This window comes from Hydra viridissima, unplaced genomic scaffold (genome assembly GCF_058129835.1).
Source record: "Hydra viridissima isolate aposymbiotic clone 2 unplaced genomic scaffold, HvirCarnegie_v1 scaffold_5, whole genome shotgun sequence".
Taxonomy (NCBI): Eukaryota; Metazoa; Cnidaria; class Hydrozoa; order Anthoathecata; family Hydridae; genus Hydra; species Hydra viridissima.
The window spans coordinates 8699355-8727273 of record NW_028324304.1 but is presented as its reverse complement, the minus strand read 5'-3'; the positions used below and the strand labels follow the sequence as shown (position 1 = coordinate 8727273).

Genomic DNA, 27919 nt, shown 5'->3' with positions numbered 1-27919 from the left:
AAAATTAATGTTTGTATATATAGTTACAATACGTATAATATATAATAGAAATGAAAAAATAAAAAAATTTAGCAGTGACTATTACTTTTACTTATCTTTTCTATGAGGCTTTTCTTTTCTTTTCTTTTTAAACATTTCGAATTTTTCCATATTTCGAATGCGGTTTTCTTTCACATTTCGCAACGTCACTTACAGATTAATTTTTTTTTCATTTTCACCATCGCAGAGTTTAATCAAGCGAAAATTAAAAATTATTTTACGCCGCTTAACTGCAGTATTACCGTAATATGCACTAATTTATTGAAAATTAAAAATTTGAAAGTTCGATGTCAACTGAAATAGATTGTCTTCAATTTTCTTATATACAACTGGTAATTACTTAGTAAATTTTAAAATTAGTTATATATTTGAACGCCCACCATATCAATTTAGTTAAAGTACTGTCTGCACAAATATTAAGGAACTATATGCATTTATATTATCTTTCTATTGATATATTTTTACTCATGCAAATAATTTCTAATCTAATCTCATAATTAAGTTAAGTTTGATAAAAGTATAAATCAATAGACAAGTTCTGTAAAAATCAGTTATTTGTTGCTATCCTAAATAAAAAACAGGAGCTTTGTAACGACAATTAAACTATATATGTATATTTCGTATTACATTTTTATAATATATTCATAAAAATTTAACTTATGTTGTGTGTGTACGCATTATGTATGTATGTATGTATGTATGTATGTATGTATGTATGTATGTATGTATGTATGTATGTATGTATGTATGTATGTATGTATGTATGTATGTATGTATGTATGTATATATGTATGTATGTATGTATGTACTAATATATATTAGTTTTATTATTTAATTTTAGTATTAAGCTTATACTGATCCATGTTGACAAAAAATGTCAGTTTCTACTTACACATCTGCTAAAGGTGATGTTGAATTGCAACATCAGCAAAATGACTATGCACGTTTGCGAAATCAGTGTTTAAGTGCAATGAGTGAATTAGAAATATTGAGATGTCGGCATGCAGAGATAATGAACCAATGTGAGATGGCTGCACAGGAAGCTGAGTATTTTAGGAAGCAACACAAGGGTAATATCTAAAACAATACAAATTTAGAAAATAATTTGATAAAAGCTATTGTTTTGATATTTTTTAGTATAAATTTCAGCATTGTGGTCAGGAACATAGTATATTACGCATCTAATTTTTACATGAATGAGCACTGTTATCAGTATGGTAACAGTGCTCATTCTTGAAAAATTAGATGCATGATGTACTATGTTCTTCACCACAATCCTGGTTTACATGGTTGCTAAGTTGTAATAAAGGCTAAGTTGTAATAATTGAAGGATATATATATATATATATATATATATATATATATATATATATATATATATATATATATATATATATATATATATCTGTGTGTGTAAACTTTTGTTTGAGTGCGTTATGTCAAGTTGCCCTTTTTAGGGAACTTGGAGAAATTCTAAGTTTGCATCACCACATTTATACAAGGTGTTTTTTAATGCTCTTTTTTATACCTTTAACAATCATATCATAGTTGGGAACTGGTAATTTACTGGTAAAGTGTACTTTTTTCTCCAGTAGAAATTTACCAGTTTTTTACATAATTACCAGTTTTTACTGTCTAAGAAATTAAATAAAAGAAATGTCAATTAAACTATTTTTAAAAAAGATGTTTATTTTTCATCTCTTTATTTATTCATAATGAAATAACCTTTCAGAAAGCAAAGACTACTAAGGAATTTAGCACTCGAATGTGACCTTCTCTTTGTAGCAAAGCAACCTGCAGCACTAAATGCTCTTTTACTTTCAACAGAAGTTGGAGGAATTGTTTCAAGTGGCGACAGTAAAGTCTTTAAATTTTTTGTTCTTTCCCTATTACTTTCATACAGGTTGGAATTTTTTGGACAATTACTTGAATTCTTTATCACTGTAATCCTTTCCTGCAAGAGACTGACTCACAGTCTGTTCTATTTCTTTTTCAAGTGACAGCTTCAGTTGACTTTCAGGATTTGATGAATTGTTGTGAGAAAGCTCTAAGTCAGTGGTACTATTTTTATCTTCTTTAGTGCTGCGAATATGATGTAGTATTTCTTTAGTGATTTTCACCCTAGTAGGCTTTGAAGGAACTGATAGAAATTATCTGTTTTTCCTACTGAGTTGGGTGATTTCAAATATCTTAATAAAGCAAGCAAATTGCTCTGTTGTCTTTCTCTATATCTTTTAATAAAGTTTCTTTCATGCTTCCTGCAAGATAGGAGTTATTATCTTCTAACTTTTTGATAATGAAAGCTCCATGTGCAGTAAGCAAAGTAGCTTCTCTGCTACAAATTTTTTTCAAGGTAATTTTTAATGGCTTAACAAGCAAAACTATATTGTTCAAAAGATCAATTTCATCTCTAATAAACTCAAAGTCTATTCCAATCTCTTTAAAAACAACCTGAACAATTTCCAAAACCTGGAGAAATCTCCTAATCATGATAATTATTCTATTCCATCTTGTTTTCACATCTATAAGAAGAGAGAGTTTTTTGCCATATTTCTTTTGAATATTTTCTTGACGAAAATTGTTTTTTTCAGGTGATTTTCTAAATTTTCTCACAATATATCTGACTTTGGATATAAGAACTTGAATATCTGGAGCCAAATTTCTAGGGTTCAATTCAGTCTTTTCTAGGACAAAAGGTACATTTAAATCCACATCGTATTCTTCTTCTTCCTCTAAATCCATATCCACTTCTACCTCCATGCCCTTGCTCTCTTTTTCTCCTATTTCTACAAGTTTCATGTAAAACACATCAGTAAATGCCAAATGCAATCTATGTGCCAAACACAATTGGTGGGAACTTCCTCCCAAGTTTGATCCTAACAGATACCCCATCTGTTTTGAGACAAGCCACTTGTTTGCAATTTAGACTAAGTTCATCTAGGTTTCATGAAAGTAACTTTTTAGCCTCTTCTGATGGAAGGCTACCATCTACTTTGATCAACCCTAAATTGTAAGATTTCCCTTCATGGGCATTGACATTTAGTACCCTTTGATTATTCACACTCGTATATTCATCAGCAGTAAAGCTGATGTGTTTCTATCTAAATTGTGAGCTACTTCTTTTTTTTTATTTCCCTTGCAAAATCACCAACATATTTTAAAATTATTTTGTGATCCTTTAGTGGATTAAGGTGTAGATTAATGAATGGTTTTCTAATGAAATGAGAGTTAGCCATTGTATGAATGCTGAAGCCATCAACTGAAGCCATCAACTGAATCCTGGCATACATTGATGCCATAGTTTATCTTTCTGCAAATTCTGTCATTTCTCTTTGTCTTTTTACAGGTAGTAATGTATTTTTTTCTTCAATACCTTTCATTTTGTCATGTTGAGATTTTAAATGAGCCCTGAGCCCAAAAGTTGATCCTCCAGCACATTTAACAACTTTTTTATATAAAATACACATGGCAGATTCTTGATCATATTTTGTAAAGTCATCCCAAACTGAGGACTTTTTGGTCAACATATTTCTTTGTTATTGAATTAAAGATTGTTCAGCCAAAAACATTTTAACATACAAGATTGTTAATAAATGTAGAATACTCATATTTCAAATAAATATAAATGTTGTAAAAGGTTTAAGTTTAGTAATTATTTATTCATTAGTTAATGATTTGATAAATTAATCTTTAATTTATTTAATACATTTAACTCAAAATTTTGTAACCAAGAAACACAAAGGTATTTGCACTAGATCATCATTAAGGGAAGACATTTTTTCCATGTAATAAAATTTTTTTTAAATATCAGTAAAAATCAGTTATTACAGGTAATGAGATCAAAATTTACCAAAAACCGGTAATCTGAAATTCCAGTAAAATTCCCAACGATAAATCATATATTTGCATCAAGCAATCTGTTTTCTAATGCACTAGTGAGCTCTACCATCAGCCTGCTTTACCAAATTAGTAACTGTCTTCTTAACTACGCAAACTAATGTGATACTATAAAACTAAAGCTAAAGCTAAATTCATAAACGATTCTCTTGGTTTTCTACTTTGTAATTAGTATTATTTCTAGTTTGTTTATTTTTTTGTAGTTATGATCAATAATCTAGAAGTTTCTAGTAAAGAATTTCAAGCTCTTTCAATCAAGTATGAACAAATAAGTGCAGATCGTAATAAATTAAAGCAGGATTATGAGGAGATTGTTTTACTTAGGGAGCAAGAAAAGTTAGAATCAAGTAAACTAAAAAAAGATTCAGTTAATGATAATGCATTAGCTGTATGTGATGGTCTTCAAAAAGAAAATCAGAACTTGAAGTGCAACTTTGATGATCTTCGTGAAAACAATGATTTTTTACTCAATAAATGTAAACAATTAGAGGAAGACAATTTAAAGCAAAAGCAACAATATGAGTTACTAAAAGCTGACTGTGATTCATTGGTTCTTGAGCGAAATGCATTAAAACAGCAATGTGCTGCTGCAATATGTGGTTATGAGAAGGCTTTACGAGATCGTGATGATGCAATGCATGATGCTTTACAGCATAAACAACAATGGGTTGCAGCAGTTCAAGAACTTGAGCAGGCTATTAGAGTAAAATTACAAATGAGTAAAGATATAATTAAGCTACGTGAAGAACGCAATTCTGCTCTACATGAATACAAACTTGTGATGAGTGAGCGAGACACTGTGCACCAAGAAATTGAGAAGTTGCAACATGATTTAGGAATAACAAAAGAAGAAGCAAAGAAACTCATTGATGATAAAGAAAAAGTATTCCTTGAAAAAGAAGGCCTTCGTCATGAAATTATTGCTGTGCTGGCAGATAGAGATCAAGCTTTTAAAGAAGTGCATGATTTGCGTGTGCGCTTACAAACTGCACTTAAGGAAAAAGAGCAGTCAGTAAAGCAACTTGAAGAACAGCAACAAGATTATGAAATGCTTAAGCAAGAGCGAAATGCTGCTCAGAAAGAACGTGGTGAAGCTATTATTCATCGAGATAGAATTCTTAAAGAATGCTTTGAAGTAAAAAATATTCTCACACAAATTGAGCAAGGCAAAGGAGAAACTGAGAGCTTGAAAAAACCGTTTGATGAACTTTCTAGTGAGTTGACTAAAGCGTGGAACATAGCTGAAGTTTCAATGACTCGTCGAGATTGGGCTTTTAGTGTGCGAGATAAAGTTGTGCGTGAGCTAGAAGAATATAAAGAAAGATATAAACAATGTATGCAGGAGAATGAATTACTTCAGGAGGAATTGAAGGAGTGTAAATCTGAATATGAACTAAATAAAAAGCGTTTTGCTTCTGTAATTCAACAACTGCAGCTTAGAACAGCAGTTGCTACTGATCTAAACTCAATTCATTTGCAATCAAGTCAAGATTCTGCTATTGATGCTGACTCATTGGTAAGAAAGTTCTAGTTTATATTCAAAGCCTATTACTTTGCATGGATCCAAGTTTTAGTTTTAAACTTCAATCTATGTACATTGCTTTTAAGTATAAATTTATTGTTGCTAATTCTCATAATTTTTTTTACTTTAGTCATATCATATTGAAACTGTTAATCTTGAAAGGGTAATGTAGTTTATGTCTTAAATACCTTTCTAAAGAATTTGTCTTTAAGAATGATATTTTTAAGAATTAGATTTTTTGTTTTGGCATATATTTATATCTATTAAAATTTATGTTATTGCATATATTTATATCTATTGCATATACTATATCTATTACATATACTATATCTATTGCTTATATCTGTTGCTTAATAAAATTTTAGTTGCATTTCTTGAACTATAAAACTAACCCAGTATTAATAAGTATTAATAGTTATTCATTCTCTAAACCAGCTTCAGTGACACATGCACAAACACACAGGTTCCTGTTGTTACATTTAATTTTTTACTTGTAGAACATGGAAAGTGGAACTTTTGGTTTTAATATTGGAGGAGGGTGTGATGCACCATTAACTCCCCATGATGCTTCCATATTTATTGTTGCAGTTCAACAAGGAACTTCTGCAGCAAAAAAATTGAAGTAAATTTTTTTTCTTTTAAAGTTTCTTACAGTTTTCTAAATAAACACAAACAATAATTGTAATGATTTTTATAATTATTGTTAATATGTTTGATATTAATTTTTTGTAGTTATGTTTTTTAAGAGTAAATGACTGTATACTCAGCGTCAATAACAAGGACATGACAAATGTTGAATACCAGACAGCTTATGATGCTATTCATGGAAATAACAAGCTTACAATAGTAAGTTATTTTAAGATAAACTTTAGATTTTCTGTTTTAGTAATGATGCACAATTTTTTTTTAATTAATATTATTATTATTGTAGACCATATTGAGGCACACTAGAGTAGGTGTAAGGACACCACTTCATAGGGTGGAACTAAAAAGTAAAGATGAAAGTAAGATTGGAGTCAAACTTAATTAATTTTTTTTAACATTTCATCAAAGGTTTTTAGTTAAATTTTTTAGTATTTTATTAAAAATAGAAGAGTGTAAAACAAATTGTTTAAAAAAAAAAGTTTTTCTTACATACAGATATTGGACTAAGCATTGACAGTGGTCTCCATATAAAGCGAATAGAACCTGGAAGTGCTGCAGCAAAAGAGGAAACACTTTCCATTGGGGACAAAATACTATTTGTAAGATTTTTTTTTTCAGTTTTCTTTTTTAAAAATAAAATAAGGAAATAATAAAGTGATAATAGTGAAAAATAATAGTGAAACAAATTCAGAAAATATTTAAAAAAGCTATTGAAATTTGTTTAAAGATATCTTTTGAATTAAAACTCTACAAAATTCTTCTGGAGTATCTTCTGGAATCAAATCCAAGTGAGGTAACAGATATCTCCTTCATAATTTACCACAGAAAATAGTTGAATTTCAAAAATATATTTGAAATTTATTTATTAAAATTGTAATTGTATATAATTTTTTTTTGTTTTATGTTTAAGGATTTGTTAAATAGCTTTCAAACTCTCAATAAAACAGAAATTTTGTTTTTTCTGTATCAATATTGTACAGCTTAAACTTTTCAATAAATGGCATCAATATATCAGTGTGAAAAAAAAGTTTTTTTTTTTTACAAACCTTTTTTATTCACTAATATATTGATTACAAACTGAATATGTTAATGTGGCCTATTTATAGCAGCAAAATATTCTCATATCAAAACATTTAGTAATTAAATTTTTTTTTTCTAAATTCAAAGACTTTCTAAACATTTACCAACAGGTAACCAACTCAAAACTGTGTAAATCAAAAATTTGTTTTGTTGAATGCTTTAATCATTGCAAGTTTTAAAAGCTGTCTTGTATTGTCATAAATCTTATGTAAATTTTCTATTTTCAAAAAAATCTGAAAAATAACCTAATTTTTTCATTTTAATGCCCATGCATAAAATATTTTAGAAAAAAGTTATGTTGCACAATCTTTTATTTTAATTTGTAGATTTGCACCCCAGAATAGCTGGAGCACTATCTGTAGTGATTCAAACTAAATAATAAAGAATTGTGTTATCTCCAATACATCAGAATCTTTTATTGTAGTTTTGTTTTGTAATTCTTCTTTAAATTCAATTTCATATACAGTAGCATGCAAAAGTTTATAAACAGCTAAATTTTTCAAGTTTTTTTATCATAACTTTTTGACTTTTCAGTGAAAATAAATGAAATTTTCAACAATTGTTCCTATAATGTGATTACATACTGTAAATTACTCAAAAAAAATGATAGCTTGTAATGGAAAGGAGAAATTCAAATTTTATTGAAAACATAATCGTCCAAAAGTTTATAAACAAATGAAAAAAATTTTTAAAAAAAAGTACTATTTCTAATTCCTCTGCAATATTTCATCATATCATTTTGTTGGATAGCCTCTAGATATTGCTTAACAACAACAAAGTACAGAGTCAACTAAGTTGATAAGAACATCTATGGGGATATTTGTCCAACAATCCCAAAGGACCTGGAATAAATCATTTTTATTGGTTGGTTTTTTGCCTTTCAATTGATGATCGAAATATTCCCAAAGATGTTCTTTTGGATTTAAATCTGGGTTTTAAGAATGTCAGTCTGAAATAAGAATTTTTTTCGAATTGATGAGAGAATTTGCACGGTGTTTTAGATCGTTGTCTTGCTGGAAAATCCAACTATGAGGCATTTTTTCTTTTCCATGTGGCAGCATAACATTCTTGATTATATCTAAATATAATTGATGCATTGATTTGAATATATTTATATATATAATCAATGCATCGATTTATATATAATCAATGCATCGATTTACCTTCAGTCTTGATTCTATTGATCCACTTCATCGCATTGATTATATCTAAATGTAATCAATGCAATGAGGTGGACCATTAGAATCACAACTGAAAGATCCCAAACCATTATTTGCCCCACCAGTTTAATTGTTGGTATTTGATACTTAGGAGCAAGTCTTTCATCTTTCAGACATCTCATGTACTTGATGCCATTGCTACCAACCATACAAAACTTTGATTTGTTACTGAATAAGACTTTTGACCATTCTTTTGAAGTCCAATTCATATGATCTTTTGCAAATTTCATTTGAGCTGAGCAATTATTTAATAACAATGATTTCTTGGCAGGACGATGACCAAACAAATTATGCTGGCACAGACAACGTTTTTAACAACTACGCTGTACTTGACAACATATTTATTGCTCAGAACGCTATTTAATTTGACAGCACTTTTGCAGGGATCTTGTCTTGATTTTCTTACCAAAGATCTGTCTTGATGTTCTGTAGTTATCTTTTGGTTTCTATATCTCTTAACTTGCACGCTAATTGTTGATTTAGTCACCAGCTCAGAAATTTGCTCATAAGGAACATTCTTCTCTACAGCACGTATTAAGTTTTTCTTTTCTCTTGACGATTACTTTGGTTTTCTTATTATTTTTTAAATTCAAGTTAAGTTAAATATATCCAATAAATTAATTTTAACATAAATACATTTTTCTTAATGAAATTTTAATTTTCTTAAGGGGTATGTAATTGTTTATAAACTTTTGCATGGTTATGTTTTCAGTAAAATTTGAATTTCTTCCTTCCATTACAAGTTATCATTTTTTTCAATAAATCATACTATATAGTCACGTTATAGGAATAGATATTAAAAATTTCATTCATTTTTAGTATTATTTTACATTATAAACTTTTGCTACTGTATGTAGCAACAGAATACTCAAAGTTGAGATAATTATCACAGTTGTAGTTTCATTTAACTGACTTAAAAATAAGGGTGACACTTTTATTTTTATTTATTATTTCTTTATTATTTGAAAGGTTAGATATTCATCTTTTAATTTTATGAAAGCTTGGCAAGTTTTTCTGCTCTTTCTTCTACAATTAATAACTGTTTGTGTGGCATTTTTTGGGTCAAAAATACATAAATATTTGTAAGAACAATTTTATTATGCGGTGGGTGCAACAACTTTTTAAAGCCTTGATCTTTCTCTAAAAATGATCAATTTTTTTCACAGACAAAAAGTTTTAAGATAAGTTTTCTGACTTTGTTTTATAGAATTTTTTTTAAATACCTTGAAGGAGGATCATCTTGCTTATTAAAAAAATCATTTGAAATTTTAAATGTTTCTCTCAGGTTTACTTGCTGAAATATAGTTAAGTATCATGTGGCTTAAAGTTATGACTTTTAAAAAAAAGTTGGTATAAAAAATTTTTTGAAACAAAAATTTAAGTACTATAATGATTAAGTAAAAAAGCTTTTTTAACTTTTTTTAAAATACATTATTTATCTTTACTATAATTTTTCATATTAAAAAAAAAGGACTTGTGATCCAGTCTAGGTTCTTTAATGGGCTTATTGGGTACCAATTGACAATTGTTTGCTCAGGTAAACCTAGAATTACTCAATGACATAATTCTACACTTTTTTTTAATGTTTTTATTTTAGAGTAGTAAAACTGCTCTTGTATTATTTTATTATCTTGTGTTATTTGTTAGAAATATTTAGAATATTATTTTTTACAAATTTTTACAAAATTATTTGTTACAAGTTTTGCCTGTTTCAGAATACTATGTTAAGAGTTTTTTAATTTTTTCAAGAATTTGTTTTGTGTGCCATTTTTTTTATGCATTTAAAAAATGCATTTGTTTTTAAAAGAGTTACAATATTCTTTCATATAAATTCAACTTAGGTATTTTAATATTCTTTCAGTAAAATATCATTAGCTATTGATTTTTATTTTCAATCAAATTTTTGATAAAGAAAAATATTTTAGGTGAATGGTTGTTCTATGGAAAATGTGCCACATGATGAAGCAATGTCTCTTTTAAAAACCAGTAATTTAAGCTTAACAGTTTTGAAACCAAGTGTAAGTATTAATTCATCACAAAGAAGTCAAATTTTCAATGATGATGATAAGGGTACTACTACTCTTCCATTGGCTTCTGTTTCAGCAAAAAATCCTAGGCTTGCAAATTCAATCCGCCTTCGAAATAATGCTAGTCCATCTCCCTCACTGGAAGAAGAAATAGATAAAATATTATCCATCATGTGCCCAGAAAGCAATCGAGATAAAAATGGATTTGATAAAAAACAAATTGCAAAACCAAATATTGATGTTAAGGTGATATCTAATCAGAGAAATTCATATTTCATGAGTTCAGTATCAAAACATCAAGATGCTGCACCAGCAAATTATCAAGCATCTATACCATCCACAGTTGAAACAACCTATGTTTCGTTACGTAGACCAAAATCTGCACAAGGATCCAAAGTAAGCAGTGCAAGCAGTAGTAGTCGACATTCCTTTGATTTTAGTCGTATGACTCCATCATCTCCTCTTAACATAAATAGAGCTGATCCATTAGCTTTTTCTCCTAGATCAAGTATGAATTCTGAATCATTAACCATACCTACTAAACATTTTAGACCCACCTCAATGATATTGTCCAATACTTCTGGATCTAAGTCATTAAATATTCAGCAGAAGGGCAGGCCACCATTTAGAGGTACATTATGGCCAGCTTACCAAGATAACCCCATGCAAAATCGATCACGAAGAGCAATAAGTGAAGTTTTTGAAGGTCAAAGCAATATTTTAAAAAAAAAAATTAAAAATGTTCAGCCTATTATGAAACCTGACCAACAGTTCGGAACCTTTCCTGGAAAATATGTGCGGTTAGATCTTCTACAAAATAATAGTTTTAAGGCTGGCGGTTATAAATCTGGAAGCTCACATGGATCTTTAAATTCTTCAGACTTTTCTGATAAAGCAGTATCATCTAATTTGGGCAATATTGAATCTGTGCATGAAGAAACACATGAGAATTTGCAAGAATTTTCTCAAATAAACTCATTAGAATCCAAAAATCAAAAAGCCTCACAGTGCATTAAATCTCACAGGTTTGATTAGTATAAACTAATAAATATTATCTTAATTTTATTTTTTTACATCACACTTGTTATTGACATTGCCACCAAACATTTTCTGATTGGTAGGAAAATGATACCTCTCTGATATAAGGTAATCCTTATTTGATAAATGGATTTAGGCTTAGCAAAGCAGTAGAAACTGTGAAATGTCATTAGTAGTGGTGGCAAATAAGTGGTGGTAAATTGTAATATAAAAAACAACTATTAGGTAAATTTGATATCTGTTCTTTCAATGTGTCTAATTGAGAACTTGAATTCAAAAGTTATATTTGATATATTTTAGTGATGATAGCGGAGATGAAGAGCCTCGCCTAATAGTTATAGAAAAAGGTCAATACCCACTTGGCATAACAATTGCACAAGGGAAAGATAATGGAATTTTTGTAACTGGTCTGAATAAAGAGTCTATTGCATCAAGAGTTGGCTTGAAATATGGAGATCAATTATTGGAGGTATGTTAATAATTATTAGAGGCATGTTATTAATTAGTTTTTATGTCTAGATTACTAAATTCTGTTAAGTTTTACATCTCATATCTAAATATTATATCCTTACAATATATATATAGGCTTAAATTTATCAAATGGTTTGTGGAATATTCCATAAGTTAGCCACATTTTATTTTTGCTCAAAGAACTTAAGAAATGCTTTGCTTTTACAACATTATTAGAAAATGTTGAGTTTCCTAATAGTGTTGTAAAAACAAAGTTTTTAAAGTTAAAATGGATACCCAAAAATCTGGAAAAAAAGTTTACTTGTATACTATTGTTTGTATACATTTTTTATCTCTCTAACACTCATCATATCTGTTTGTCCAGAAGAAGTTTTTAGTTGGTTCATGGAGATCCATGAATCTGACAATTTTAAGCTATTTCCTGTGTTATCCAAAGTCTTACCAAAATCTATAATAACTGTAATCCAACTAATATTTTTGGTTTTAGGAATATTTCAGTAAGTGTATCAATTCCAATTTTTTTTTTTTTTTTTTCAATGGATTTTTTTTAAACCACTTCCTGTTTTCTCTGACTTCCAGTCTCATGAACTGCTCTTACAAGCAAATATCTATTTACTAATTGTGTTTTAGTATGGTGAATTTCCATTTTTGAAAATGACTGAAAATAGATTCCATTTATCTTGGGTGTGTAAAAGGAGTACTTTACGATACTGTTCAAAATCTGTGCAGTAGTTACTTATTTTAGATTTCTTTGAGAGACTAACTATGTAACATTCTCACTAATACCATCACAAAACACCCATTCAGCATTTACATCAAAACCTTTCTTATGATGGCAAATATTAAAGTTTTTTTGAAATTTTTAAATTTGTGCTGCTCAACCATCCAAAAAGTACTTAACACTTAATACATTAAGTAGATTGTCTTTAATATATCTATAGCAATCTTGAATTTTGCAGACAAACTCTGTGTCATGATGAATGTCTTCTGAGAGGTAAAAAAAAGATTTTTTGTTTGATGAATGCTTCCTCATTAAAGCAAAGCACAGTTGGATAAAGAACTTAGACTTTTGCTTCAATTGTATTTTTGAATCTCATCCTGGACACCATTAAAATTTTTCAGTAAAATCTCCTAAACTTAGGGATTCATTCTGCTTAAGATATTATTTACAGTATTCAGGAAACTACTTCGTGTTTTAGCTGTACATGTTGTAAGGTGTCAGTTATGTGGTATAATTAATCAATAAAGTTTTTATTTTGTAATACTAGTGTTTTGCAGTAAGTAATTTGGTATCAAATTAAAATTTAAAGCTTGTCCTTACATGACATTTTCAGGTATTTTGTCTTAAAATTTAAGTATTAAAAATCACAAAAACAAATGATTTTTGAAAGAATAATATAATCAACCATTATTGAGACAAACCTAGAGCACAGTCTTTTTGAGTAGACCTAAAAAAAGTATTTCTACTAATCGTACAAAAGTATCTAATTGGTCTAAACCATTGGAAAAATATCCTATAAATCTAAATCATTATATAAGTCTCATTGGTCTCAATCTCATAATTGTCTATTGTTATTAAATATCTTACCTTCATTTTCAATTGTCTTTTTGTCAAATCTTTAATATCTGCAATTCTCATTTTTTGAGAACTATTTTGTTTTTTTCAACCAAAACATGTCATAGTTATCAAAAATAATTGTTAAGCTAAAAGTGTAGCTTATTGCACAGTATAGTAGTATACAAACATATTATAAAAATAAGAAAGTGTATTATACCAGTTTTAACTTCTGTTCTTGATAACTTCAACAGTTAGGAGAGCAGCCAGCAAGTGTAGACTTCTTATGGTCTGGTTATTCACATCAGCGGTTCTTGACTAGCTGTAGTAAACTATTTCTGTTTCTCCAGGTCATTAACATTACTAATTAATTTTATCAACATTATATTACAATTAACAGCATTGTTCACAACTTCCAGCAACTTTATCTGACACCCACTTCAAAAGTATATCAAAACTTTGTTGCCACTGCAAAGGTTGCTGTTGGAGGATGTTTTGTGGTACTTTGTCATCAAAGAAGGCTGATATGATCATGGTTTCACTGTGATACCACAGATGATGAAAGTCTTCAGTGCTGCTATGGTAACTGCTTCATTAATTGTCATATACTGGACCAGTTGGTGTAATAATTCCAAGTTTTCAAGTTTCACCATCAACCTGGCTCTGTGGTTGGCTCCAGCTGCTTGCACAGTGACAAAATATGTTATGAATTAAAAAAACTCTTTAAGGTTGTTTCTCAGGCAGAGTATCAATAGCTGCTTTCTGAGAAATTTCAGCATTTCTTCTATGACTAAAATTTAGTTCAGTGAGTTGATCATCACTGATTCAACTTTAAAATAAGTGTTTCTAATTGACTCTTTATTTAAAGTTTACTCACTAAGGTGACAGTTGATAATTTACTGTTTGTTATTTCATTAACTTATTTAATTAATTTATGGTGTATATAATTAGTGCACATTAAAACTGAAATATCAAGGCTTTTAGATTTCTTACAGCTTATCTCAAACAACTCAAATTTCTTACAGCTAATGTTGTTTACATACTATTTGGTGTATCAAAATTTTCTACAAACAATAAACTTACCTTGATGAGTTCTGTTTTAAAAGTTGGACTTGCACTCAAATTACAAAAATATCACAAGAAGTTTACTTAAATCCAGACAAAATATGCTTGACAAAGTCCAAATGATATTACTGATTCAGATTCACACAAATAAGTAAGCAACCAAACAATTTATCATAGAGGTTGGTCTGCCATTAAAGTAATTACTCTATTAGTTTTTTTATAGTACTTCAAGGAAAAAATACAATCCACATGTCACTAAACTACATCTAATGATGAAGGAATTTAAAAGCGAAAATTCCAGTTTTATGTCAATAAGAACAAAACATTGGTGTAAAACTGCTTTGTTCTTATTGATACCCTAATATAGAGAGGAATAGTTCTTTTTCCAAACAGTTTTTTGAAAAAAAAGTAAAAAAACTTTAATAGCTTTAGGAATTTCCTTTTCCATGACTTTCTTTAAGTAATGAAAATATGGTGTTTTAGAAAATAAAGTATATCTGCTAAAAACTTTATTGCAATTCGTATACTTAATTTATCTAATTACTCATTATAAATGTATATCAAATTCTTAACATAAAAATATTAAGACAGTTAGCTATTGATAAATAATGGTCACATCAAGCCAAGTGAGCTAGCTATATCAGTCATTATCATTCATTGCTCCACAAAATCTTTTCATCTTTAAGTTATTTGAAAAACTAACATTCACATGAATGTTTTTGTAAAACTATGATCCAAATTTCTTTATAAAAATGTGCAGCTACATAAATGATGCAAATTTTTTAAAATGTGCAGCAACATAAATGTACTGATAAAGAAGCAATAAATTTCTATCACAAAAAAATATATCATCAAAAGTTAATATTCCTTAGTTTCTCAAAGAAACAGTATATATACTATGTTGTTATATGTTTATTTGTTTATCTTTCATGGTTTGTGAAACTTTAAAAGCAGCAAATTAATTTTTTCTGATCTTTCCATTTTTAATCTGTTACTCATTGTAACAGATTAATATATGTTGCTAACAATTGAAGAGCGTTTTTTCAAAAGGGATATAAGTCCATTTTTGCTGAAATCGAGTTTTTTTTACTTTTGGATTCTATAGTGTAAATGGAACAAATCTAACTATAATAACATGGATAGAAAATTATTTATCCACTTTACTTTCAATATTAAAATCACCAAGTTTTTTCAAAAGGGCATAAGTCCCAGCATTAGAAAAAAGTATAGCAAAAACTTAAGTTCACGCTTGCGCAGTAGCAACTTCCGTAACAAATTTTATCTAAAAATGGTATCTAAAATAATAGATTCAGAACTGGAAATATTTTCTTACTCTCTAACCCCTGGACATGGTCGGAAAAGATCGAAAATAAGCAAAACAGGAGAGAAAAAACGCCAGAGATATTCATCTCTTGGAAAATTACCTGTCATAGCTTGTAGGCACAACAACAAAAGATGTAAAGCAGGCAATCTTGGCAACCTGGATATTGTTGGTGAGCTCAGTTGTATTACACTAGCCACTTTTGTTAGTTCAGAATTATTATAGTTAGCTATGAGTTTCAATCTATACTATGAATTTAAAATACAAATAATTCTTTATTATATCAATATTGACATACCAAAATTTTTTTTAGGTTTTTTCCAGAAGCTGTACAATGAAGAATTAAAAGTTAAACAGGATAATTTTCTTCTGAAGTTTGTTAAATTAACTCAAGTTAAAAGACACAGGCCAAGGAATGAATATTTTTGTTTGAGAAAACATTCAATAAACTACAGTATTGCTGACAGAAGTTGTAAAACAGTTCCAGTTTGTAAAAAAACATTTCTTTCCATAACATGTGTTGGAATAAAAAGATTGCATAATCTTATAAAATATTACTCTAGAAATGGGTGTCTGAGACCTGAAAAACGCGGAGGATTTAGACAAACGATAGGTGATAAAGAAATCACCAATTCAATAGTGAATTTTATAAGTCAATATAAAGGTTGTGTTTCACACTATGGGAGAGGGAAAAGTGTTAGAGTGTACCTTTCACCTGAATTAAATGTTGTAAAGTTATGGAGAAACTGGAAACTTCATAGAAACCAAGAAAATATGGGTATTTCATCACTTTCTAAATTTAAAAACATTTTTTACACAAAGTTTAATGTTGGATTTGGAAACCCAAGAACAGATATCTGTTCTTTTTGTGAAGCACAAAAGAAGTTGATAAGAAAAACATTTGATACAAAGTTAAAGGGAGAAGAGTTTGCTAAATATCGTCTGCACAAATTAAGAGCAAAAAAATTCTACTCTCTTATGAAAGAGAAAAATGAAAATGTCATTAAAGTGTGCTTTGACATGCAACAAAACCAACCACTTCCTAAATTAAGTGTTAGTGAAGTATTTTATGCTCGACAAATTTGGCTCTATAATTTAACATTTGTTCGACATGATCAAATAGTACAAAACAAAGATAACATTTTTATTTATACCTGGTTGGAAACTCAGAGTGGTAGAGGATCTAATGAAGTTTCTTCAGCCCTGGTTCACTATTTGTCTTAGTTGGAAAAAGATTTAATTACAGAAAGAGGAGCTAAAGTGAAATTAGATCTACATTTATTTTCTGATGCTTGTTCATCACAGAACAAAAACTTTGTTGTTTTGTGTTGTTTGAAAAATTTTGTGGAAACGAGTGTTATGTTTAATGCTGTTAAACATTTTTTTCCAATCAGGGGTCATAGTTTTTTACCTCCTGATCGAGTTTTTGGGCGTATAGAAAAAGTGGTACGCAAAAAAGAAACCATTCTTTCTCCTCTGGAATATTACAAAATATTTTCAGAGCATGGAGCAGTGCAAAAACTAGGAGAAGATTGGTTTCTTAAAGATTACCAAAAAATGGTTAAACAGATTCTTAAAAAAAAAAAGCCATTTCCAATGAGAGATCAGAAAATTATAATTTACTCTCAAAAGAAAATCGAAGTGCAAAGTGCATATTCTGCAGAGCCTTGTCTAGTTAGTTCTTTATTAAAAAAAGGACAGTTATTTGCAAAAATGACTGAAGCAATACCAAGACCATTAGAAAACAAAGTCAAAAAGGAAAAGAAAGCAGATGTAAAAAAGTTAATGGCTTTCTTTGAGGTACCATATGATGCAAAGGACTTCTATGCCTGTATTCTTGATGGTATTGAGGGAGTAATGCAGAATGATGTTGATGAGTTTGATGAAAATGAACCGTTTGTTTAAACTTAATAAAATAATTTTACTAAACTTTTGTTTTGTTTTTTTGTATTATAAAATGTTCTCTATTGTTGTCTTAAAATGAGATTGTCTAAAAATATGTACTAAAAGAATATAATATTAAATCCATTCAAATAATTTTTTGTCCCAAACATTAAGGGTTCATACATTAATGACGTCTCTGCTAAAAGGGGTACTAATGACGTCTCTGCTGAAGGGAGTATCAGTAAATTAATTCAGATGGTAATTATTGGTAAAATTTTGAATTAAAACAAAAATGTTTAATTAAACAATTTAATTATATCATAGGCATCTTGAATTCCTTAAAAATTCTTTAACCAATGTTTGATTAACTCAATTTAGTATTTTTATGAAAATAAAAAAACTGATCTGCAGCATGCTTTGAACTGGTATGGCTGAAAACCATCGAAAAACGTTTAAAATATTTTCGCTTTTCAAATCTCCATTAAACATATTTCTGGCATAAAACAACAGTTTTTTATTTTTTAAACAGCGTACGTATGAATTTTAAATTTTTACAAAAAAAGAAAAATCACAGAGAGGGTCTTACTTATCATGTAACAAGGGATGAGGTGGTCAAAATATTAGGTGTGTTTTAAGAACTTACGTTACAAATTTGTAAGTCCATCCAAATAAACTTAATTCGCAAACAATTTAAAACATAATTTTGTCACAAATACTTATTTTTCTCTAAAAAAATGTGGACTTATGCCCTTTTTGAAAAACTTCTTACATTTTAACCCGTTATAAGTATACTTCAAAAAAAGAAAAATTTTAATTGTAAAATTATTTTTATGAAAATCACAATAAACTACCGCTTACAAAAAGAAAAATTTTCATTTGTTGAAAGTTTAAATAGATTATTAATTTTTTTTAGTTTTTTCAAAATATTTAAAATGTGACTTATATCCCTTTTGAAAAAACGGTCTTCAATTGTGTTCACCAATTTCCTTCACCATTCCTCATGTTCTATACACATAAACCCATTATCAGAAGCTTGATATGTTTCAAGTGCTAAAAAGGGTCACTTTTTCCTTTTGGGAATACCTTAATAATCTTTATAGTGTCCAAAATTAAGAATCCATTAAAAACATAATGCTTCAGGTTTTGTTGAACCACCATGTGACAGAAATTCAAGATATTGAAATTTAATTGAAACTTAATCATGTCGGGCAGTTAGCTCAGTTAGATTTATCTTTTTTGTGATGTAACCAAATACATTTAATGCAACTTTGTAAGAATTTTATTCAAAGGTCATTTCTGTCAATTATTATTATTTCAGGTTTCAGATTGCTTTTTCAAATATTGATTTGGAATTTAAATAACGATTTCATACAGAATCTTTCCAGAACTTTGAGCTTCATGCGACTAACTAAATCATTATTTGATGATAATTTGACTGAAATGTCTTTCCAATGGATCAGTTTGAAAACATACTTATATCCTTCTGAAAATGAATCTTCTAGCAGACTTGTAGTACCTTTCAGTGATGTAATTAATGCACTAGATGTTTGAACAGACAAAATATATTTACTAGATATGTTAATTTTTTTCCTTTTCATTGATCCATGCTGCAAAATCTCAAAAGAACTATAGCTTTTTATCATCTGGAAAAGGTAAATTACCAATCCTATTACTTGTGTTAAATTTTACCTTTGAATTTGAAATAGTCTACCAAATATTAATAAGCTTTAAAAATCAAGTAGCTGCAGTTTCATTTGGAAAATAGCTGATAACTACAGCAGAGGTGGATTCATGGTATAAACCAGATGTCCCATAAAAGTGAAAAATATCCCACTATCTTGTTCACCAAATTTACAATGTACAATCTTGAATACTGAAACATTTGTTGCATGATTCTCAGTAATTATAGCTCTCACATTAAAAGATGCTATTTATAAAGTTTTTAATTTTTTTTCTATATTTGAACTAATCAAAAAACCAGAAATTTTTAATCCTGGACAAACCCTAATAACAATTGGGGGTGATTCTTTTACACTAAACACCATAAACACAACTATACCAGAGTAAAAATTACCGTTATCATTATAACAAATCAAACTTCCTCCTTGATATTGGACAACCTTTTTTAAATTCATTTCATCAATTGAAATAACACAGTAACCACTAACACTACCATTTTCCACCAGTAGTAGTAGATATCAGATTAAAGTATATATCCAGATATCAGATCAATGCCACCTTTTAAAACTGATTTTAAATAAGACAATGAAGGATGTGGAAACTTTTCTAATAGCAAAGTATATGCCTTGTTTGATGTGTATTTGTTCATCAGAGAAAATCTAATTATTTCATTTGAGTAGAATGAATATTCTTGTGAATTACAAAGAAACAATATTTTTGACACCTTCTCTTACCTTTCTACTTCTTGCATATAGGAAAAAAAAAATTAACAAGTATAACTGTACTGGTCAACTTACAAACACTACCTTTATGAAGCTATTCGGGTAATAGAACAGGATTTGCTTTCATAAGTAGCTTTTCATGCAAGCCTTCATTGGTTGTAATGCTCTCAATGTTAGAAGTGGCATCCCCTTTGTCAAAAAATATTCGAAAATAAAATGCATGATTATCAATTCTTTTACTAATCTATCTGTTCTAATCAAAGAATATCTGTCTTGGAGTGGCAATCACAAAGACCAGATCCTAATCTTATTAAACTTAAAATCTTATCTTAAAATCTTTAAGATGAAATTAAATTGACAAGTTTAAGGAATAAAACTATCAAACAAAAAATGATTTTTTATATGCTCTAAAAATCTGTAAATGAGTTACACATACACAATGTCCTCATTAAACTTTTGGACTCCATGTCATTGTCAGGTTGTTCTTAATGCAATTATGTAATGCAGTTATCAATATGTAATTAAATTTGTTATTTGATAGTATATAGACAAGAAAGAAAGAAAAAAGAAATAAAAAATCTTGATTCTTTGAGTCTGCCTAAATATTTTCCTTATGGTAAAGAACACATGCAAAATTGTTTTCCAATTGGGCTTGATTTAAGGAAGTCCCATGAGTTTCAATCTTAACAAATTAAGACATGAATTCTAATTAAAACAGAATAAAATCTTATTTCAGCAGTCAAAATCTCCCATCGTCTCAGCTGTAGGAGTAAAGATACCTATTTCCTCTAAAGTTTTGTATAAGTAAGATGCTTTAAAATACGTAGTATACTGGCAGTTTCAATTACGGAAATGTGAATCAAATATTCTTGGAATGTGTTTCAACTACTTTTCAATACTAATTCAAATACTGGTAAGTTCTTAAAAGCTTGTTAATTGCTTGGGAATCAACTGGATAAAACCATGTAGCTTGCTTGTAGACACCATATGCTTGAGGTACTCCTTTCTGATGTATTTGGTTTGGGCCATCAACAGGTCTAGAGATTCTAATATTCATTTGCTAAAAAGGCTGGTCTGAAAATGATATGACATTCATGCATTAGTCTTTTCAATCTTTTCAAAAAATGAATAAAACTTTTAATATTTTTTTTTACATTTATCTGAATATCCCCATGTTCAATCGGCTTTAAATCTATTTGGTGATTTAGTCCAATTACAAAATGTTTGATTAAGCAATCATACATTCCTTTTTTAAAAAAAATTATAAGTATAATGAAGTTAAGAGTCTTTTTTGGTAATTTTAGACTCTTAACTTCATTATACTTGTGAATTTTTTTGATGTTCTTGTAACAGTTATTCAATTTTTTGTCACTTAATTATCAAACAAAAGTTCATGAGCATTTTCATAATGGAAGGGACTTTTAAAAACTATTAAAGTAAATATTGCAATTCAATTTTTGTTTATTTTTAATTTTAGCATATAAATTACAAAATGTTTATTAATATTTTAGTACAATGGTATAAACCTTCGGATGGCCTCTTATGAGCAGGCAGAGTGGATTTTGAAACAATCTGCTATTGAAAGCACAGTGACTGTCAGAGTACAGTATAATCCTCAAAGTAAGTTGCTTTAAACATTTGAGTATCTTTATTAATATCTAAAGTGAGCTGATATGAAAAATTTTTCTGAATTTATTGTTAACTTAAGTAGAATTTTTTTTGTTGTTTTAAAAGAAATTTAAATAAAAATTTTTTTTAAGTGAAAATTTCTTTTGTCTTTATTTGATTCTTTTACAGTTAAAACTTATGAATCAAAGAAATTGCCAAATTTTGTGAGTGTTAAAATTGCCATATAGTATTACACATAGTATAGCTAAAGGGCAAATGATTAAGAGAGAAGGGTACATTAAGTGGCAAAAAAAAAGCAAGAAAGCATTTGTAAATACATTAATATTTACAAATATAAGTATAGCTGCCAAATCTGTGTACTGATCATTGTTCAGTTCTTTATGTTAAACAGAATACATTATAGCTTTTAGATAAAAATCTGCCATATTAAACTGAACAGAATAACAAAAGTCAGACATGCAAAAAGTACATAAATACTATTTCTTTTAGGAATGCAAGAAGCAGACAATCTGCAAAGGTATGGAACTTTTTTTAGGTTTAAATAGTGTAAACTAGTAACTCGATCCAAAAAATTCTAATTTTTGTTAATTACGTTAGTTACAATGTCTGATTATTTTATAACTCATAAGTGTAGGGTAGCACCCAACCAGCCTTCTGAAATATTTTGAAATAAAAAAAATTTCTATTTCTCAAAATTACTCTAACCTAGGGATGAAATTACCCATTAGGGGTGGTGACTACATCCAAGCATATTTTCATTAGCTTACATTTTTAGCCACATTCTCAGCTCCCTGTTTGTAAATGGTTAGCCCCAGTTGGGGCATATCAATAGTTGAGCTATTGATTCTTTCTCCTGCTTCTTCATAATTTTTATGCTACCTTACCTACCTGGTGTTTTATATGATCCATCAGGGTCAATTTTTTAATACCAAATGTTTCTACTGCCTTCCATTGAACCATTTTTGATGGATAACTTAGCCTTTCTTATGTTTTCCAAATTTAGATACACTGCCTTGATGAACCATCTATAAACTGTACCTTTCTCATAATGTCCTCTCATGTTTAATATTAAAATATGAATGTAAGGAAATGAACCTTTGTGGTATACCAAGTTATTTAAGCTAAATTTCATCTTTTAAATTTCATATAGTTTTTGTAAAAAAGAGAAAATTGATACTTATTAAGTTATGATTGTATCTATCTTAGCTCAGAGGAAACTGCATGTAATATAGCACACACATTAAAGTCTTACCACTTACAAAAATATCATAATTTGTTGTTATTATTAATTTCTTTTTTTAATAAGTTATTTTTATGTTTCTTTTATCACTGTTTAACTTCTGCATCTAGCACACCCTCTATACATAGCAACTCTTCCTCACCACTTATGTCACCTGCCTTATTATGGCATGGATATTCAACCAGTTCAGCTGCACCTCATTTTTTGCGCAAAAGCCAGCATTTAGATTCGAGTTCTTACAGACACAAAACACCAAACACAAGTTCAAACACAAGTTCACCTTCTGAACACTCTAAAATTCCTGAAGCTAACCTTAAATTGTAAGTGAAAGAATTTTTTTCATCTTTTTAAATCTTAAACAAAATTAAAGTTTTTTATGAATGAAATATAAAATTAATTTCTGTTTAATTTAGTTAAATCAATGAACTACAATGATAAATAAAAGATTTTTAAAAATGTTATTAAATTTCTGTTAAGAAAATTTTAACAATTTTTCAGATAAGTTTTTTGCTTAAATTTTATCAATAAATTCATCAATAAAATTATATTTTTAAATGTTTTAAGAAAAAATATTTTTCCTTATTTTTTGTTGTAAGTTAGTTTTCTTATTTTTCTGTCAGCTCCACAATTGCAGAAGATGTTGTGGAAGATTCTCATCTTATTCACATTGTACGAGAGCCTGCTACTGCATCCCTGGGTATAGTAGTTATTGGTGGAAATACTATTGGAATTTTTGTTTCAGAAATTAAAGCTGACAGTTTAGCATTTTTGCAGCCTGGTTTGAAATGTGGTGATCAGATCTTGGAGGTTAATTTTTTAACTTATTCTTGTGATAAGGATTATGTAAGATTTTTTTTATCATCAAATTATTTGAATAATACATTAAAAAAAAAGAGTCGTTCACTTAAAATAAATTCAAGTTGTGAAGTAAAAAGTTTAACATTTTAAAATGTTCTTGTGTTGTAAAAAATTGTGAAGAATTTTCATGTTTTTTTTTATTTTTTATTTGTCTGTTGATATTTTGAAAACAATATTTTTTTGTTGCAAAATAAGATAAAAACAACTATTTTTTACCTATTTCTAACTAATTATAAATACAAAATAATACTTTATAAACAGTAGTACGGAATTACATTATGTAAATACTTTAAAAGAACAATTGTTAAAAATTCCATTCATTTTTAGTGAAAGATAAAAAGTTATGAAGAAAAAACTTGAAAGTTTTATCTGTTTATAAACTTTTGCATGTTACTGTATATATATATATATATATATATCTGTGTGTGTGTGTGTGTGTGTGTGTGTGTGTGTGTGTGTGTGTGTGTGTGTATGTGTGTGTGTGTGTGTGTGTGTGTGTGTGTGTGTATATACATAATTCATCTAAAAAACTGTTAAAATTTTCTTTATAGAAATATAAAAACATTATAAAAATGTTTTTTTTTTAACATTACAGTTATAGACTTTTTATATTATATTTGTTTATACAGTATAATGGGAAATCAATGTTGACAATCACACTAGAGGAAGCAACATTGGAATTGTTGAAACCAACTGAAGTTGCTGATTTTTATGTGCAGTCAAACTCAGCAGGTGTTAATTCATCTTCTATTCATCATATTATATTTATAACATTTTTCTTTTATTAAGCCGCATATTTCAATATTAGTACATAAAAAATATTTATGGATTGATAATTTCCTTTTAATGCAGGCTATTTGAAAGCACAAACTGAACCAGGAGATCATTTCTATATTCAGTAAGTTTCAAGGTTGGCCATTATGAGCAAGTTTAAAAGTTTTTTTAAGATATAGTTATAAATTAAATCACTGAATGTATAAATGTACTAATATACTGATTAATACATAACAATAAATATTGATAATGACAATTATGAATGCATTATGATAAAATAAAATAGATATTAACATTATGAATTGTTTGTATAAACTTATGCTTGGTTTATTTATATATATAAAAATGAAATACTTTTAGGGCTTTATTTGATCATGTTGCAACACAAAAAGGGGAGCTTTCATTTAAGAAAGGAAACACTATGTTAGTGACTTCAACCCTGTACAAAGGACAACTTGGCGTTTGGCATGCAACATTGATTCTTGACCAATGTGAAGGCAATAAAGAAATTAAAGGAAAAATACCAAGTGCAGAAAAGTATCTTCTTTTTATTATCTTGTTAATTTCTTTTTAAATGTTTTGATTGTTTTTATTTCATTATAGACAGTGAAAATATAAATCTTATTTATACTTTAATGTAGTGCTGAACAAGAATTGTTATTGCATCGCACATCATCATATAGTGATGATAAGATAAAAAATCGCAAAAGTTTGTTTCGTCGAAGTAAGAAAAGTTCACATGGACAGTCCGTGAACCACTCTAGGGAAAGTAGTGATTCCAAACCTGAAAGTGATTATGCTGCTGCCAGCTTGTCATTTCCTATTTTTCCAAGTAAAATTTATAATAAAATTGTTACATTTTTTAATAACATTTTTTATTCTTAAAAAGAAAAAACTTGCAGTATACTAGTTACAAGTATTTAACCATTCATAATTTTTTTCCATTTTTTTTTTTTAGTTATATTTTTACTCTTTATCACTTTATTTTGTTGTTAGAAAAATTTTATCTCTTGCATTGTTTGAGATAATAGGCATGGCTGCTGAGGGGGTGGGGGTGAACAGGGAAGTTTAGGTGAAATGTTTATTGTGTTTGAGAGGTGAAATATTTCAGCAGTGAAAAAACGGAACAAAAAATGAGGTTGATAACTTTAAAGTTTATTAATCAAATTTTTTAATAAGAATAAAAGTTTGAAATTTTCTAAAGGGTATATAAAGACTACTGGACCTATGTACAACATAGTTTCAATTATATATTTCCATTCAATATTTACACTAAACATATAGAATTAAACATAAATAATAATTGCTTCTTTATTCAGTTCTTCTTTCACTGTTCATAATATATGTTTATTTGAAATCATTTATAATATTTGTGCATATTATTGAAAATTGCTTTTATTTTAATGTTCAAGTAAAAGTTTGTGATTATTTGTATTTAATTAGGTTACTTTTTCAGGTCTTGATTTGGGTGCTTATAAGAATGTGAAACGCTATGATTCTGCTTTTCCACGTCCTGTTGTTGTTATTGGTGCAATGGCAGAACCAATTTGTGATAAACTTGTTATGGAATCTGCCTCATTATTTTCCCGTTGTTTACCTGGTTTGTTTTTTTTTTTACTTTTATTGTTATCTTTGTAGAGACTTGAGAAATTTTGAAAATCATTTTTAAAATTCCTTTTAGAAATTTGCAGTTCTTCAAAACATACAATTGACAGATGTGTTGGTGATGGTAGATACATTGATTATAAGATGTCTCGAAAAAATGACCGGTATGAATGTATCACTCCACAATCAATCAAAGATGTTGTTTTTGGAAAGGTAGGCACCATTAATACGTTTATTATTATTATGTTATTACCAGTTAGATTATTATGCTAATGAACTTTTTTTTGTTGTTTATTTTATGTATTGTTTAATTTATGTTGAGTATTGTAATTATTCTAATTTCAGTAGTTTTCAATTAGGCTTTTTATTTTTAAGTCAAAGCATTGTTTACTTGATATAAATCCTTCAAGTATTGATAAACTGGCACCATTAAAGCTTTATCCTATTATTATCTATGTAAAGTATAAGTCTACCAAACAAATCAAGTAAGTTTTGAAATCTTTTGTTAAATAACTGAACAACTAGCTATTATGAGCAAAAGTTTGATTTTCTGAAAGATACTTTCATTATGTGAAGTTTATATGAATATATGAAAATATTTTAAAACTCACCGTTATAAAGCAAGAATTTGTATTTGATAAATTTTTAATTAAAGTATATTTTTTGTAGAAAGCTAAAAATTTCTTGCTATTTATTAATTTAAAATGATGTAGGTCTTACTTTTATCAATCTTTTTATACTGGAAAAACCTAAAATATAATATTCCAAAAGTATTTTAAAAATATGGTTTAAAATTTATTGAAGGTTTATTGGTTTTTTTAAATTTGATTATTTACTATTATTTACTTGTTTTAACTGTTTGCTTCAAGGACTATTTTTAAATTAATTTAAGTAAATTAGTCACAGCATACTCAAATGCATTTTCATCTAGAGAATTGAAGGATGGCCATTACATCAAAGATAAAATACCAAGCAAAACTGTGAAGGATATGTTTGAATATTTTGCCAACATTGAGAGAGATTACAGCAAGTTCTTTACTGGTAAGTTCTTACATTATTATATTTTTTAAGAGTTTTTTGACTTTTCCTCAAAAAGTTTTTATTTAAAGTTAAAACAAAAAATTTTTATCTGAAGTTTGTTTGAATTGTAAATTTCCTTATATTTTTGTTATGACTTTTTTTCTCCCAGCAATCATAAACTGTAATTCTGGCTTAACAAATATTTGCAAAGATATTAAAGAGTGCATTGAGCAACAGCAGCAAAGAGTGTTATGGATTGATGTTGAAAATTCTTAATATTTTCTTTTGTGGGTGCTGCATTTCTATAATTGGATCTATGTTAAAACTAAATCCGTTCCAATTGTTCTATCTATTCCAATTGTTCTATCTATTCCAATTGTTCTATCTATTCCAATTGTTCTGGTGTTAGTCATCAAACAACAGACAATACAGAATTTGTGTTTATTCAATTTAAAATGAAGTGATTTCTATCACAGGTCTTTTTTCTTATGCTGGCTGGCATTTATTTATTTGCTTTTGGAAATTAATATTGTAATTTATTATATTTATTGATTTAATTTTATGCATATCTTTTATTGATTTATTTTTATGATACTATTTACTTTTTATATTTTATCAATTTTTATA

The 27919-nt window shown here is 28.2% G+C and overlaps 2 protein-coding genes across 2 annotated transcripts; both read left to right on the top strand.

Moving 5' to 3' along the window:
• Positions 1–241: 241 nt before the first annotated feature.
• LOC145188895 (disks large homolog 5-like) lies at positions 242–27762 on the top strand. Its single transcript, XM_090087460.1, has 23 exons — positions 242–371; positions 881–1109; positions 4140–5452; positions 5589–5621; positions 5956–6080; positions 6205–6304; positions 6390–6462; positions 6599–6702; positions 10329–11455; positions 11769–11937; positions 21678–21786; positions 22285–22312; positions 23146–23355; positions 23656–23842; positions 24523–24625; positions 24746–24791; positions 25028–25204; positions 25309–25499; positions 26124–26267; positions 26349–26485; positions 26648–26757; positions 27204–27313; positions 27462–27762. Exons 2-23 carry the CDS (start codon positions 914–916, stop codon positions 27566–27568), a joined length of 4899 nt encoding a protein of 1632 aa, XP_089943586.1. The 5' UTR covers positions 242–371; positions 881–913; the 3' UTR covers positions 27569–27762.
• LOC149888450 (uncharacterized) lies at positions 12462–18332 on the top strand. Its single transcript, XM_090087462.1, has 2 exons — positions 12462–16052; positions 16194–18332. Exons 1-2 carry the CDS (start codon positions 15695–15697, stop codon positions 17102–17104), a joined length of 1269 nt encoding a protein of 422 aa, XP_089943588.1. The 5' UTR covers positions 12462–15694; the 3' UTR covers positions 17105–18332.
• Positions 27763–27919: the final 157 nt, after the last annotated feature.

Bases quoted from the DNA above. Each gene is read 5' to 3' on its own strand.
- LOC145188895 (XM_090087460.1), top strand. From the start codon at position 914: ATGTCAGTTTCTACTTACACATCTGCTAAAGGTGATGTTGAATTGCAA. The intron at 11,456-11,768 runs GTTTGATTAGTA...GATATATTTTAG, and splicing joins CAGTGCATTAAATCTCACAG to TGATGATAGCGGAGATGAAG. The intron at 27,314-27,461 runs GTAAGTTCTTAC...TTTTTCTCCCAG, and splicing joins TTACAGCAAGTTCTTTACTG to CAATCATAAACTGTAATTCT.
- LOC149888450 (XM_090087462.1), top strand. From the start codon at position 15,695: ATGGATAGAAAATTATTTATCCACTTTACTTTCAATATTAAAATCACC. The intron at 16,053-16,193 runs GTGAGCTCAGTT...AATTTTTTTTAG, and splicing joins TGGCAACCTGGATATTGTTG to GTTTTTTCCAGAAGCTGTAC.